Genomic DNA, 17,346 nt, shown 5'->3' with positions numbered 1-17,346 from the left:
AGCCTTCCCCACAGACTGAGGTCAACCTGGTAGACTCAGTCCAGGTAGGTCTAGTCCCCTCCTCCCAGGCCGAGCCAAACAATCCTGCATAGGCCCCAGGTTTCAAACAGCCAACTCATGCAATGAGCACAAGATCTGGTCCCACTGCCTGGGTGCCTCCCAAACAGATCAAGCCAATCAACTGTCTCATCCATTCAAGAAGAATGGACAGCTGAATTAAAAAATCAACAACAATTTCCAGAATTTAAAATCCTGAATCATGACATGACACTAGTGGAATTCAGGTGTTTCTGGTACATGGACTGCTCTCACCCAATGTGAGGTTGAACTGTCGACCTTGTGTACATCCTACTTCACAAATGAGTCTGTCAGATATGCTAAGCCTATAGGCTGAAGATGATGCCCCAACACTGTGGAGAAACCTCAGGTGACTGTCCAGGCAGCTGGCTGTTTCTGTCAACTCACAAATTTTTTGGAAGTTGCTTGCATGCACTTTCTGTTTTTATTTTTGTTAGCTAATATTATTTCCTTCTTGGGTCTCTGAGGGAGTTGAAGATTAGTTAGTTATAGTTGAAGGTTAGTTAGTTATAGTTGAAGATTAATTAGGATAGAAAGTGAATTAGATACATTTTGGACTTAACAAAATAGGATAGATAATGAAATTATTTTCTCTGAATTTGTCAAATACAAATGGACTAGACATTGTTTAGACATTTATTACTTGTATATATTGTATATAGTCATTGTACTTTTGTATATAGTTTTTCTTTTGTTAGTTATAACCTTTTTCTTTTTTTTCCTTTTTATTAAAATAGAAAAGGGGAAAAAAAAAAAAAAAAAAAAAAGAAACAACACAAATGGGGGGGGGCGTTGGGGGGAAGGTGAGGGGGACGGGAGGGGGGAGAACAAGGGAATCCGTGACCAATATGTAGAACTGAATTGTATTGCAAAATAAATTAAAATAAATTAAAAAAAAAAAAAAAAAAAGAAAGCTAAAAAAAAAAAAAAAAAAAATAAATAAATAAATAAATTAGGGCAAAATATAAAAATTATAATCACTATAATCACATTGCGGGGCATGATGGTGCATGCCTTTAATCCCACTACTCAGGAGGCAGAGGCAGACAGATCTTCACAGGTCTGAGGCCAACCTAAACAACACTGCTAGTTCCAGGCCAGCTGGAGCTACATAGTAAGATCCTGCTGCAATTAAAACAAAAAATAAAAATCAGTTACAGCCACATACAAAAATAAGGATGAATTTCAAGAAACTGCTACTAAACCAAAACGCTAAGATGCAGAAAATTACATGCAAGTATGTTCCACAAATATAAAATTCAAATGTGTATAAACACCCAAATTGCTTACCAAAACAGATAAGGTACCATGAAGTGTTTTGGCTTTGGTTTTGTTTTTTTAAGGAAATAATGGAGTTAAAGAAAAGCCTCAGCAGTTAAGAGCACTGGTTGCTCTTCCAAAGGACCCACATTCAATTCCCAGCACTGACATGGCAGCTCACAAGCACATTTAACTTCTGCTGCAGGGAGGATCCGACAGCCACCCTCTCTGGCGTCTGTGGGAACAAGGCACACATGTGGTACACAGGCAAGGATGCAGGCAAAACACCCACATTTACATTAAACCAAATTTAAGAAAAATAAATAAAATAAAAAGGGAATGAAACAAACTCAGTGGAATCATGGCATATGTCAATAAAGGGATGAGAATACAGGAGATTTTGCCTTTCCTCTAAACTGAGTAGCAGGCACATGGTTATCCATTATGGTTTTATATTATTATTTATACCTTTCAAATGTCAAATACACTCTAACCAATATTTAATAAAAACAAATATAAATATAAAAATTTATGAAAATAAACAAGTAAGGATTTATTTGCTTAAAGAAAAGAATGATTTCATACTCAGGGTGTAGCACTTTTCCATGGAGGTTGGTGAGGATATAATTGAGGAGACTCAAGTTTCCAGAATAACAGAAAAGGAACTAGGTGACTAATGGCTTTGGATCTAATCTACCAAAAACAAACATGGGATAGTATGATGAGATAGTAGATGTAAAAGATACCTATGTGATATGGTGCATATGTTGACTAGCTAGATTTTTGCCTTGTACAATGTATATATGCCTTATAACATTATTCTTGTTTTATAATTAATTAGCTCTTTGCTAGCTATACTAGGATTAAGGAGCTTCTCTTTCTCCTTTCAAACTAAGGCTTGAATTTAAGTTTGTCACATACCTATGTGTATTTAGGAGTGCCAGAAATTTATAATTTATATGAAAGGTGATGTAGCTCTAGATTAGTTAGATACAATTATAAATATAGATATCAGGTTTATTATAGAGAGCCCCCCACCAAAAAAAAAAAAGAAACGTATATGTGGTAAAGTTAATTTATATGTTTGTCCATCATAAAGTTTTGGGTTTTGGTTTTTGTTTTTTAAGGAAATGGTGGAGCTGGAGAGATGGCTCAGCAGTTAAGACCATGGGCTGCTCTTCCAGAGAACCTGAGTTCAATTCCCAGCACCCACATGGCAGCTCATAATCACCTTTAACTCCTGTTCTAGGGATGATCCAACACCGTCAAATAACAATAAAATAAGTCAAATTCATGAATTTAGAAAAGAAATTTCCAGGGATAATTATGGCTTGACCATTCATTCTAGTGATCTATAAATTTCTTGGTTAAAAGACGGTTGTCTCATAGCCCTGCAAAGTTTTCTATTAAAGGAGGATTTAATTACATTCACTAAATGGCACTCAATAAAGCAAGACCATATTGATCCTTTTTTAAAAGATGTTTAACAAGAAAAGTTGAATCAAAGTTTTTTGTACAGCTAGAAACTTAACAAAAACTTAAAATGATCAGAACACCTTATTCAAAGTATTCTGACTTGGTTTAGACTGTATTGACAAGTAGATTTAAACAGAGGTATTGTCCAAATTACACAATAAAGATAGATTAACATTCTGTGTGTACATCACATTTTCATCCTTTTGACATTTTAAGTTCCTCAAAATTAGATTCTGATTTTTAAAAATATTTCCTAGCATATAGCTAGCAACCAGCCTTGTTTAATAAGCAAATTAATGAATTCCAATTAAAATGTACTTGGGAATTCTGTATGTTCTATAACATAGCAAAAAAAAAAACCCACTAGTTTTGCTATTCAAAAATATTAGTCCTTTCAGGATAAGGTGGCAGACTGGAAAATGCTGCCCTGTAACCTGGTGAAGGAGAGGAATCAGAATAAGAAAAGGCAGATTAAAATTCTAAAGAAATAAAGGAAAGAAGAGCATCAGAAATTCTCAAAGTCACAGGCAAGTTAGTTTTCTCTCAACTTGACATATGCTAGAGTCATCTGAAAGGAGAGAACCTCAGTTAAGCATGTGCCTTCATCAGAATGGACTGTAGGCAAGGCTGTGGGCACTCTTTGAGTAATGATTGATATAGAAGGATCCAGTCCATCGTGGGTGGAGCCACCTCTGGGCAGATGATTCTCCATGGTGTAAGAAAGCAAGCTGAGCAAATTGGAGAAGCAGGTCAGTATCATTTCTGCAAGGCCTCTGCTTCAGTTGCTGCTTTGGGTTTCTGCCCTGACTTTTCTTCATGATAGACTGTAAGTTTTAAAGATAAAACAAACCCTTTCCTTCCCAAGTTGCTTTTGGTCATTGTGTTTATCACAGCCATAGAGAAAGCAAAATAGGACAGGCAGTGAGAAGATAACTAACAAGTATGGAGAAAAAGGACTCATAAAAAGAGGCCAAGCTGACTACAGCTCCAGGTGCATGGCTCACTTTTGGTGGATGGGAAGCAAAAGATGCCTCCAAAAAGTAAGCCAGGCAATCCTGGTGAAAGAGAAGGAATGCCCTACTTCTAGGATAACCCCCAAACCATCACAAATCTCAAAAAGGTATAAGTTTTGATGAGAAAGTGATTCCTCTAGTGTCCCATAAGTAGACAAAAGAGTCAGAGAGAGCCCCTGCTCCTAGTGTTAGGAATCCCACAGAACACCAAGCTACTCAGCCATAACATATACATAGAGGACCTAGGTCAGACCCCTATAGGCTCCCTGATCTCTGCAGCCCCCATGGGTCCCAATCAATGGATTCTGTGGACATGTTCTCATGGTGTCCCTGACCCCTCTGGTTCCTCCAATCCAATCTTTCGTCCACCTCTTCCTCAGGACACCTTGAGCTCTGCCTAATGTTTGGCTGTGGGACTCTGCATTTGCTCTCATCAGTTGCTGGATGAAGTCTCTCTGGTCTCTTTGATGAGGATTCTGCTAGGCTCCGGTCCCAGAACACTCTTCAGGCAGGACAAACTGTAGGGCGAAGATTTTGTGGCTGAAGACCCCATTCTTAATGGTTTGCCATTAAGAAAAATCACTATTTTTAAGTTACAATTTTGTGTTTCTACTAAATACAGTATGTGTTTTAGATATCTCATAACTATTTCTTTATACTTATAAAATAGATAACATCTATTATGATAGATGTAGCAAAAACACCTACATAGTTTTTCCATTATCTCTATATCATGCAAAATTCATAAGCTTTGGTAGGCCAATTACCTGTTCTGGTCTCACTAGCTGCTTTTTGGGTTCCTCTTCTTTGGCCCGATGTACATTTATAGATGCGTACATCAGACCTGCAGGCATGGTTGTCAACTTTCTCATCTGAAAAAGACATCAAAATGACCATTGTAAGCGAAAAGATTCTCTGTTTCTAAGTCCTGATAAGTATTGGGGGAATCTTGGGAAATATATTCAATATTCAACTATTTCAAATTACTTTATACATTTATATAAACCCCTTGTGCTGCCCTAACTATTGTAGTGCAAAAATCTTATTGTCTTCTTCAAAGTCTGATTTTAAATGAACATATATGAGCTTTTATCTTTACTACAGTCTCCTAGAGTAATAACATTACTTGCCTAGCACAGACAAAGTCCTATCATCTATCCCATACTACATAAACCTACCTTGGTAGGTAGCACATGCTTGTAATACTAGCACTCAAGAGGCAGAGAAGAAAAATCCAGAGTTCATTGGTGATCTTTGGCTACATAACAAGTTTAAGGCCAGCCTGGGCAACATGAAACTATGTCTCACAAAGAGCAATCGAGAGGCCAATAAGATGGTTCAGCAGGTAAAAGCACTTGCAAGTCTGATGACCTGAGTAGTTAAATTCCTGATACTCACATAAAAAGCCAGATGCAGCAATGCACACCTGAAATGCAGCCTAGGGGAATGGAAGGTAGAGACAGGAAAATCTCCCAGAAACACTTGGGCCAGTTTACTTGGAGTATGCCATGCCTCAGAAAGAAAAGAGAAATCCTGCCTGGAAAAGGTGAAAGAGAGTATTGACTCCCAACAGTTGTCATCCTCTGACGGTCACAATCACACCATGGCACAATCATGCCATGTCACATGGATGACTGTACCAACACACACATATCACACAGGCACACATGCAATCAAAAATGAAAGGCTGAGATGGCTCAGGTAATAAGGGTGCCTGCCACCAAGTCTGACGACTGGCATTCAATCTCCAGGACCCAGATTAGAGGAAAAGAGCCACTTCTACAAACAAGTTGTCCTCTAACCTCCATGTGAACACAGTGACACATGTACACCCTGGCACATGCAAAATAAATAAATAAAAGTATAACTTAAAAACATGGAAGATTTTGAGCTACCTTGTTAATATTATGCTTTCCGGAACTATCCACTTTTTTGCAAATTTCATATGACTATAAATGTGTTTAAAGTCTATAAAACTAGAAAGGAGAACAAGAAAGGGTAAAAACAGACACCATGGAAGGACAAGGGTGAGCAAAAGCACAAGTGACTTATAAGAGGAAAAGAAACTGGGTACAGGACAGAATTGGGGATCAAGGCAGGGTAGTGGAAAAGAGGAAAGGAGAAGAAAATCTACTGAAACACATGTTGTTTGAAAATGCCATGGTGTCTAATACCCTGTATGTGAATTCAAATGAAGCTGTACAACTTAAAAGAAACACCGAGGCTGGAAAGATGGCTCAGCAGTCAAGAGCACATATTGCTCTTGCAGAGGATCTGAGTTCAGTTCTCAGCACCCACACAGCAGCTCCCAACTTCCTGCAACTCAGCTCCATGGGATCCAATGCCTTAGGCCTCCTTAAACACCTGCACTGGCACACACCCCTCCACATACACATAATTTAAATTTTGCTTAATTAATATTTTTAAATAAAGAAACAATCTCACTCCAAGGAAGCTGCAAAACTAGTTTTTACTTCAAAACACAGCAGCAAATAATATATACTTTAAGTTAATATATTAAGTACAATTTTAAAGAAAATAAAAAGAATATTAGTTATTTTAATATGAAAGAAAATTAACAAGTATAATTCATTTGATTTGTTTTTAGCATAGGTTTTGTAAATAACAAAACATTTTTAGTAAAAAATTAATGTCTGGCCACAAAATGACTCCATGGATAAAGCACTTTCCATACAAATATGAAGACTGGAGTATGGATCCCTGTCACGCACTCTAAATGGCTGGAAGAGCCTGGGAGTCAGCATACAATCCCAGCACTCAGGACAGAGTCAGAACTCCTGGAACAAGCTGCCTAAATAGATTAGCCAAAATGGTGAGCTCCAGGACTCTGGGTTCAGTAAGAGATCCTACCTCAGTGAATTAAACATGGAAAGTGAGCAAGAAGACACTTGCTATCAACCTCTGGCCTATCCATACACACATACAAGCAAGTACATTCGCATACTTCTGCACTCACATACAAATAAACACTCATACACATACCACACACACACACACACACACACACACACACACACACACACACACACACACACATAATGTTCAATGCCACTACTTCTAAGTGGCAAACAGTTATAATCTCAGCACTAGGGAAGCCAAGGCAGGAAGACAAGTTCTAAATCAGGGCAGGCTACATAACAAGAATTTTCATATTCATGTCTCTTGCTAATTCTGCTGTTGTTCCTAGACGCACAAGGTATTCGTGATCACCCAGATCATTAAAAATTACATTAAAAGATTCAAAATTACTAAAACTGATGCCATAAAGCATGCTTACCTACAAACCTATGGAATTTTGTTACAAAAACCCTAAGATGATTATGTGAAATAGGTCAAGTCTTCAAGTATTTAAAAACTATTTTTTCCTAAGATTGTAATCCCTAGATATAAAGAAAAACACTTGGGAAGTATTGTAATATATGGACACTTTTCTCCTACTATTCTTAGTGTAGTTACATTAATTCATGCAATGCAGTGATATCATCTAAACTTTAAAATTAATTCACATGAATTGGTTGATAATTATAATCTAAAACAAAAACAGATTAGCATGCTTCATCCTTGTTAAGCACAAGTTAAAACAGTGAAATGGAGTGGCTGATGGCATAGCACACTGAAACACTAGAACAAGGCTTGGCAAACCACAATGCTGGGCCAATTCTGGACTGAGCTCTGAGCTAAACAAAATGACTGTAAAGCATACTTTAAGGTTTGTAAAAGGAAGAGCAAAGAAGTATATGTGACTAGAGACCTTACATATTCCACAGAGCCAAAAGTATTATCTGACCCTTAACAGAAACACTACAAACAACACTGTCAATTCCTGATTTACAAACAAATAAAAGCAAACAAACAAAAGTATTTTTAAGTACCAGAGGAATTTAAGAATACTATAAAATTATAAAGTAAGACTGTCAATTAATTAAATAGCATTAAAATTAAGAAGAGGAGCTCTGGCTTTAACAAGAATGAAAGAACTTGAGTTAAAACTATCTGTAACTGCAAAAATAATGATTTGTCAAGGGCAAATTATAAAGGATTTTTTAAAAGCCAATGAGTATTAAAACCAGTTCCTCCCAAAAGACAGCAAGCCTTAGGAAGAGCATTCTGTAACATAAAGATTATAAACAGCAAAGATAAACAGCACATAACTCTCTCATTCTGGTACAACTCATCCCTTACCAGCATTTTTATAATGAAAACAATTGATTCTTGTTATTTGTGATTGCTCTGTTCTATAAAGTAGCTGAGAACCACTGCTCCTGGGGAAAATCCAGGGTTAGCTTCCCATGATTCACTGGTTTTATTTTCATCAATATATAACCTTGTTTCACATTCATTTCTAATTCAGGACATTTTATTTAATATATTTTATTGATTCATTAACACTGACCTCATGGCCAGCAGCACTGTAACTCATGCTTGGATAAAGCTAATCAACATACAAGGAGGAGGAAGAGGTAGGAGAAAAACGAGGAAGGATAAGGAAGAGGCAAACGTTATCACATAGACACTGTAATGAAATTATACTGGGGTTGCAAGCTATGATCCGCATTCTCAGAGTCTCAGTCTAATAATAGGAGAGACAATATATAATGCAACAGCTTATGTCAATGAGTGTTAATAATATAAGTATACACAAATGACTATAGGAACCACCAACCTAGCCCAAGCCCTTCTCATCTATTTGGTAAAGTAGTACAAAGAGGGCAGATTTCAGAGTCAAATTTGAATGTAAATTATGGCTCTACTTTTTATTCATGATGTGGTTCTGAGAAAGTGAATTCATGTGTCAATGTCCATATGTCTAATGTCACCTATCACAAAGGAACTAACACAGAGAAAAGGTTCAGTATATATTAGCTGTTACCATCATCATCATCATTGCTGTCATCCTTAGTCTCTCCTAGCCCATGGCCACGACTCTATAGTCTCATCTAACTCCAGCCAAATGTAATTGCCTCTGTCAAGTCAAGATAATTTTATTGTCAATCAGATCACCATCCTGCTTCAAGAAAATAAATTGGCTTCCTCTTTCCTCACACACTGCTTGAAACCATTTTTTACCTTTCATGTTCTCTGTAATCTATCTCCAGTCTATACAGGTAGTCTTCTTTCTCCCTAACTCTTATCCTGAGCTTTTTATTTCATGTGTCACTGGCATGACCATTTGCTCCCCAAGTAGGCTATTAACTCCTTAGGGACAAAGGTAGAATACATATTTTTTTTTCTGGCAGCAATGACAGCTATAGCTAGATTGATATGGAGATTCAAACAGAAAAGATGTGGGCCCAGGAAATCTGTGAGTTAATTGTTTATCATTTACTTTTGATCGCTTCTTCGCCTTTTGGCTAAAATCAAGTGTATCTTTCATTTCTAAAGAATTTTGCTCAGGAAATCCACCATGACATTTTAAAATGTCAGATCTAATAGCAGCAGCAAATGCTGTGGGCAGGTTAGAATAGTTTCACTGTTGGAGAAAACTGAAGCTGGCCTACATTATAATCTGTCCTCACAGAATTACAACCACAAGATTTAGCCTTTTGATCAATACAATTCAGAAAAGTGATTGTGCTTTCTCCTTGCTCAAAGAAAGAGAAATCATATTTTAGACACCTGTGGTAACATGCCTCAGTAGCTGCGGGCACCCTAGAATATAGCTATGCAACAAGTGCCTCATACAAACAGCCAGCTGGTCCTTCAAATTGAGATTTGTAAAATTCAATTGTGCTTGCAATATTGCAAGTATAAAACATTTTTAAATATTTGGCTCAGGAACTTAGTGAGTCTATTTCTAGTACCCTAATGAGCTGTGACAAGTTGAGATTAGTCATCAAAATATAGGACAGCCATTAGCAGCTTAATAGAATTTTGTACTTTCCAGTGCCCCGAGGCCAGTTCACTTGTGAAGGTCTAAAAGGCAAAGGTAAAAATGCTATCATTGAAGGAACACAAGGCTGTGAAATAGAAAAATTGGGTTCTAGCCGACCTTTTGTATACACTATGCCTCAAATTCCCCACTTTTCAAAGGAGGTTGCACTACAAAGCATCCAGAGTTTCTTCTAATTATGACAATGTATGATGGTAAATGACAGTGATAATTTTCAAGTATATAATTTTGTAGCAAATAAGCTATTGCCACCCTTTTCCTCCAAAAGGGAAAGTCACCAGAAGTAATTATTTTATATTTAGTGATATTGCACTGATTATAACATATGTTTACTCACATCAAACATCATGAATATGGAAACTACAAGGAAATTTTAATACTTTAGAAAATTTCTAACAATTTAGAAGTTAAAGAGGTGCCCTGGAAGCAGGAAGTGCGGGAAGCAGAAAGACTCAGAGAGGGGCGAATACAAGGCAGCAGCAGGGAAGGGAAGGGGAATGGAGAAATGAGGGAGGAAAAGAATCAAGTTTAACACACTACTTAAAAAGACATTATGCTATCTAATACTGTTGTGCTAATTTAAAAATGAAGTTAAGGGCTCGAGAAATGGCACAGTGGTCAAGAACGCTGGCTGTTCTTTGAGAGAGGACCAGGGTTCAATTCCCAGCATAAACATGGTAGCTCACAACCATCTGTAACTCCAGTTCCATGTTCTCTTCTGGCCTCTGTGGGCACCAGACACACAAGTGGTGTACATTCATACACAGAAGCAAAATACCCATACACACAAAATAATGAGTACTAATACTAAATTCAATACAGACAATTAAGAACTATTCCCTCAAGTTTATTTGAAAACTTCATTCTGAAGTTCTACTTGCTTCTTTCTTTTTAATCGACATGTATTTATTTTGGGTGTGGATGGACATGCCATGCACATATGTGAAGGTCAGAGTATAATTTATGGAGGTTGGGTCTCTCTTTCTACCATGTGAGCCCTGGGATTCAAACTCAGATCTTCAGGTATGGGGGCAAGTGCCTTAAGCCAAAAGCCATCTTGCTAGACCTTCTATTTTCTGTTTTGCTAAGGATAGTAGAATTTGTATGGTAAGAAAAGAAGCAATACAAAGTATTACTAAACACGATAGATGGAGTAGAAATACTCATCATGATTTGATCAGCAACTTGAAAGTGTTGAAGCATTCAGATGTAGAAATAGCATTAGCTACTACTCACAGCATGACTATGTTTAGTCACAGATCTGTGCTTAAGGAAATATGACAAAAACTAGTTAGTCATGCCTTATTTGTAAAAAAAGAAGTGTTTAGGGCAGATACTTAGGGCCCTCATCACAGGTGCTACTTATACTACGATCAATTAGAATTAAAATTAATTTAAAAGGCAGCTCCTCTATCCCAGTAAGCCATATTTTAAGGCCTCAGTAGATAAATGTGTCTCTGGTGCTATTCTACTGGATAGCACAGACTAAGATAGTTTCTATTACTAAAGGCAGTTTTATTAAACGGTGCTGCTTTGGAGCTGCAACATTTAATAACTTGTGATTCTTTCAAAGAGGAGAGATTAAACTATTCTCATATCAATTTTTAACTCTGTATCTATCATTCAGAGAATATATATGCTGCCTTGAAACTGGGAGCAAATCTAGCCATGGTCACTGTGAAGAAATACAATGTTGTTATTCTTCCAAGAAGGAAGAATGGAAATACTAAAAATGAGAAAGCTTATCCTCATATGGGATGGGTTTTCCTGAAAGATGCCTAACTCTATAATTTAGAGAATGGTGATCATAAAAAAACAAACATATATTTTATTTACATTTTTCTCAGTCTTAAACAAAACATGGAAGCTGTTCTGGGAATACAAACATAAAAACAAATTGCCCCCTCCCCTCTCAGTGCCATCTCTGAAGAAACATGTCATCCATTATTTTCCTAGCTTTGTGTCTCCTTTAGTACTTTCCTTCAGGATTCTTCTGACCAAACTCTGCATCACTGCTCCACAAACATCACTTTTCAGAACAGATCACTCTGTGTTTATGTTCACGTGGGGTGGGGGAGGGGAGTAGTGCAGGTGCCACGGTGCACGCATTGCGGTCAGAGGACAAGTTTTCAGCCTCTTCTCTCCTCCTCCCTACGTAGGCTCTGGCACAGAGCTCAGGTCAGCAGAGCTGCTATACAAGTTCTTTTACCAGATTAATGAATTCACAGACCCCAACACTGCTAGATAAGGGCTCACAATGGAGCTTCCCATAACCCTTTAATTAGATTTGGCTTCTCACGCTGCTTTGAACCTCACCATTTCCATCTTACAATGAAGCAGATAAACCTAAGAGGCCTTAGAGCCAATTTATCTCTGGGTTTGTATCAGATACATGTTTTAGTACAAATTAATGATAGCAAATCACTAAGTTATTCTTATACAAATGTCAGAGCCAAGATCTAAAATATAGAGTAGTTATATCATCTTTATCCAGTCTTTTGACTTTTTACAATAAACAGTTTTCAATGGTAATTATTCGCTATTACCTTGAATTTTCTAAAATGTATTTTGTAAAACATGTAAATACCAATTTTGTTTTTCCAGCCTAAGAATGTCATGGGGACACATAATTCATTACAATCCCAATCATCTGAAATAAGGAAGGAGAAAATCATACTCTTAAAGAAAAATATTTTCTTTTATTCATCTACAACTTTACTAATACATTTAATTTTTAAAAATCAAATAGTGTGATTACAAAGGAGATTCATTTCCTTGTTCAGACACTGGAAAATGTCTTCTTCACAAATCACATTTAACCTAAGCATTAAAGAGCAACAACAGCTGAGCAAGATATCCCACCCTAGGGAATGTGTTCCAAGAAGCCAGTTCATGCACCTGGGATGAGTCCTGGTCTCACTGCCAGGGGCTCCCCAAACACATCTAGCCATATAACTGTCACCCACTGTTCAGAGGGCCTAGTTCAGTCCCATGTAGGTTCCCCAGCTGACAGGCCAGAGTCTGTGAGCTCCCACTAGCTTGGGTCAGTTGTTCTTGCGGTTTTCCCCATCTTGATCTTGACCTCACTTGCTCCTGTGATCCCTCCTCCCTCTCTTCAACTGAAGTCTAGGATCTCTGCCCAGTGCTTGGAGGTGGGAGGGGCTTGGTCCCGCCTCAATTTAGTATGCCAGACTTTGTTGACTCCCCAAAGGAGGCCTTACTCACTCTGAGGAGTGGACTGGGGTTGGGGGTGGGAGGTGAGAGGGGGGACAGGAGAAAGAGAGGGAGGGGGAACTTGGATTGATATGTAAAATTAAAAAAAAACATTTTTTAAATTAAAAAAAAAAGACAAAACACTCGAACCTGTGGGACACACCATCTTAGTTTCACCAACAGACATGGTCCTATGTACACAAAGAATAAAGCCCAAATAAAAAACTTCACTTTGAAAAAAAAAAAGAACAATAACAGCAAATAGAGACATAGGATACATGTGAAAGTAAAATATTCTGAAGATTTCAGCTGTCTAGAACTTTTAGTGGAGTCCTAAAATCATAAGAAGGAGAAAGGAAACAGGACAACGTAACTTAAAATATCCTGTCCAAAAGTTTTCCTGGAACATCAATAACTAACTGAAAGAAAGAGGTAAAAAACTGAGACAAGGGCATTCCAGTGGCTGCCTTTATAAAAAGCTCCATTAATGAATATACCAGTCAAGAAGTAAAAGAAATGACAGGAAATAGAAGAAAGAACAGATGCAGAGCAAATGATGGTAGTGGAGACACTCCACAGTTAGAAAAGAAAGAAAAAGTGCAGAGTTAAAATAAGATGAGGGATGGCTCTGCTCTCTGGTAGAAGCACAGTACTGTGCCATACCTTACTACAATGCCTCCAGTCACATAAAGGTTCTCTGAAGACACTGAGTTCTGTGTCTGCGGAGCACTTAGCATGTTCCCAGGAACTTGGCATACATTGAGTTTGTAAATCTTCATGATAATTCAATATAGTCAGCATAGGATGCTGGGAAATAGACTTGGGTGAGGTCACTGGGTCCTTTTATCCACGAATTTCCCTTTTCTGCTCTCCACTCTTAATTTGACTCTGCTAATTACCTTAGTGAGGACAGGTGTCTGTACCTGGCTTGGGGGACAGGCTGTGACTCCCCAAGTTCAATAACAAAACGGCAACTCAGATGGACTTAAGACACATTTTGGGGGTGTCCGCTACTGGCACTGAGCTGACCCTGAGTGGACAGGAAAGATGGAAGTTCCCAGCAGGAATATTTTCTCCAGGGACATTTTCCCATCTTTACAGTTCAGTCAGAATTAGCTGCTTTTTACCTCTATTTGGTGAAGCAGAAAGATATGTTTGGGCTGGAGACATGGCTCAGTGGTTTAGAGTTAAGTCCTGCTCTTCCAGGGACCAAGTTCCTAGCACCCATTATCAGGCCGCTCAAAATGGCCTATACTTTCAGCTCCAAGGAATCTGATACCTTCTTCTAATCTCCGTGGACATCCCCGCCACACACACTTTTTTTTTAATTTCTGACAATTTAAAACTTAATAGTGTTGGATATTTCTGTATTTACTTTTAAAATCTAGTCTGTCTTTAACACAGATTTATACCAAGGCTAAAAAAACACAAAATAAAAAATTGGTATCTCACCCCAATTATAAAAATCCAGTTTGAGAACTAAGATTCATCTACTTCAAAATTGTTAATAATGCTCTAATGTAAAGGTACCAATGTAAAATGAGAACTTAATTCTTAAGTCTAAACAACCAAAAGTTGTTAAACAGATTGTCTTACTCTTTGTGATAAACTTAAGGCAAGATTTTATGTTTTGCTTAAAAATTGACCTTTTTTTTTGCTGTTTGAGTTTCAGACTTGTGGCTACTTAGAAAAGTGTCTTCACAAAGTCAAAATTCATTTCAGGATCGGTTTTACATTGAAGTCTTTTAAATAACTACTTTGTAAGCAACTAATTTAAATTGACTCTACTACAATTGATGCCTCACGTATCTGTGACGAGAAACATATATAGCTGTGCATCTAAGCCTTCTTATACACCATTTACAAACTTAAAAGCATGTAAGGTTCATACATGTAAAATAACCTACAAGTGTTATTCCTCAGCACAGTGAATTCTAAACAACCAAGTGTGGAAGGGGAGACAGCTAACAGGCTGTAGCCAGCCAGAGCCAGTGTAAGCAATGGGCACAGCATGTGCTGGACCATGGGTCAGACATTATCCTGGATAAGAATGAGAAACAACTCAAAGATTAGGGATTATGGAGAACTAACAAAAAAATTCTTCCCAACCCTTTCTTTCATCCTGAAAGACTCCTCTGAGTCCTACACTGGATAACATAACGCTAAAATGTGTCCTCTATAAACCCTGCATTTCTCAACTTAGAAAAACATCTTTTCTCTCTCTCCAATAACTAATAAAGCTTATGATATTTGTCTCGGCCACTGGCACATGCAGCAATAAGCATGATGTATATATTTAATAAACATGAATAAATAATTTGATAGATAGGTAAATGGGCTGTTTCACATGCCAAAAAAATATATTCTTCCCATCCTCATAGCTTCACCTAAGTGTGTTCTTTAAAGAAATAACCAACACAAATGATGGAATATTTTCGTGCTATATTGGACCTTGCTAACTTTTTTTTTAGTCTCTTTAGTTGCTGATTCCTAAAAGCAACTGGCATCTATAATGACGGGGCTTCAGAGACCCTCCCACTCTCTGGATACAATGGTTTCATTATATGGATGGTATAATGCTGACCTCTTACTGTCTTACATACTTAAAAGGGCATTAAAAATGGCCATTCTGGACAATCTTGCTAATTAAAACCTGGAGCTATTATATATAATATTCTTATATGTTTATTAAAATTTTATATATTTAACACATATAATATAACATCTCTCTATATAATATATACTCTTATAATAAGTATTTTGCTATTGTATTTAGATATACTTGTATATAATCTATTTGTAATAACTATCACTGTTCCCCAAATTTTTAAGAGATTTTTTCAGCGCTATAGACTTATTCTACTAAACCAAAGATTCTACATTTTGCTTTAGAAATAGCTTCCATACAGTACTTCTGTATAATTATGCTAATTGTTGCTTGATGTTTTACATGTATAGATGCCTCAAACTATGTAAACCTTGTAAAGATTAACAGTTATTGGATATTTATAAATACTTACAATTAATTTTCAAAATAGTTTTCCTCTTGATGGTTATGTTTCTTTAAGCCTTGTCACTAAACTGTCAACTTTCTACAGAAGTACAGCTTCTGACAAAGGACCCCAATCATTTTTGAAATGCTAGGACATTACCCACAGGACAAGCAGAAAGAACTTCAGGCATGCCAGAGAGCAGAGCTGCTGCTTCTATACTTCAGGTACTTAAAATTGAGCCTAAAGGGATTATTGGCACTAATTCATTGGCATCTGTCACTTAGCAGCCCTGTTCAATGTGGATCAATTCAGACAAACCAAGACAAATCTTCTCTGACCTCAGAGAATAATGGAGAACAATCTACCAGATGATTAATCAGTAATGCCTTCAGAGAATATTATTTGGAAACAAACAGGAAGTAGTCAAAACTGAAATAAAGTCACACTGGTCCTGGTAGAGCTTTCCCATAATCCCAGCATTTGGGAAACTGAAACAGGAGGACCTTAAGTTTGAGGTCAATCTAGACTTCATGATGACACCCTATCCTTAATGAACAAAATGAAGTTGCTTTGTCAGCTCTTCCACAAGTAACTGAAAGCCAAAACGTTATAAAAAAAAATGGTTCTTATGCACTGCTACCTGGCACTAACTAAATGTGTTTTAATGTTGGTCCCTACTTGAATTCTGCTTATTATATTTTTTCAAAGAGACATATTCCACCTCAAGACTGAGGTATTAGACAGAAAGTAGGGAACTATAACTGGCATGACAGAAAATGAAGCTATTATTCTAAAGAGACTTGTGTTTCTCAATCTGACTCTCTGACAACTGAAGCAATGAACTCCAAAGAAATGGGAATTTCCCCAGGAATCTCATGCTGGAACAAGGAACAGGCCCAATCAGAGGGAGAACTTGTGTTTTGGAAAGAAATTTCATATAGTTCTAACAACAACTTGTTGGACTATCTTAAAGGATGAGACTGAACCCAGATAAGGATGGACCAATGGTGGGCAGGACCACACCTTGTCTGGAATTGCTTAGCTGCGAAAATCCTAGGCCTTCTATTTCAACTTTAATCTCATTTCAGGCCCCCAAGACAGACTTGGAGGTTTCTAAAGATGGACTTGTAGGTTTTCCCTAGATTTCATTGTCCTTCTTCCCAATGTGACCACACTGAATAAATCATTTTTCTGCTTCCCACTATTAAAAAAAGCTTAGATTCTTCCATTCCTCTGCTCTGTTGACCACATTCAAATGCCATTTAAAATGAGCACAGGAGCTAGTATGTTATTGAAATCTAAATATTAAGAAACACTAACAGCAAGTAGTGATGTGTGACACACCTTAGGACGAATGTGCTCACAAAAACTGTGGTCTAATAATACACTGTGGTGGAAAAGT

At 37.3% G+C, this 17,346-nt stretch overlaps 1 protein-coding gene across 1 annotated transcript in view; it reads right to left on the bottom strand.

Annotated features, from left to right (window-relative positions):
* The window catches only part of Apool (apolipoprotein O like), a 65,628-nt gene that overhangs the window by 41,136 nt on the left and 7,146 nt on the right, over positions 1-17,346 (bottom strand). The window contains exon 2 of the mRNA XM_052734918.1: positions 4,595-4,699. Within this exon, the coding sequence (XP_052590878.1) occupies positions 4,595-4,699 (105 nt within the window). The remainder of the gene's footprint in view (positions 1-4,594; positions 4,700-17,346) is intronic.

The sequence above is a fragment of the Peromyscus californicus genome, unplaced genomic scaffold (genome assembly GCF_007827085.1).
Source record: "Peromyscus californicus insignis strain IS unplaced genomic scaffold, ASM782708v3 Scaffold_10__1_contigs__length_136768540, whole genome shotgun sequence".
Classification (NCBI taxonomy): domain Eukaryota; kingdom Metazoa; phylum Chordata; class Mammalia; order Rodentia; family Cricetidae; genus Peromyscus; species Peromyscus californicus.
Note: the sequence above shows the minus strand (reverse complement) of the source record. Positions and strands in the feature narration are given on the sequence as shown.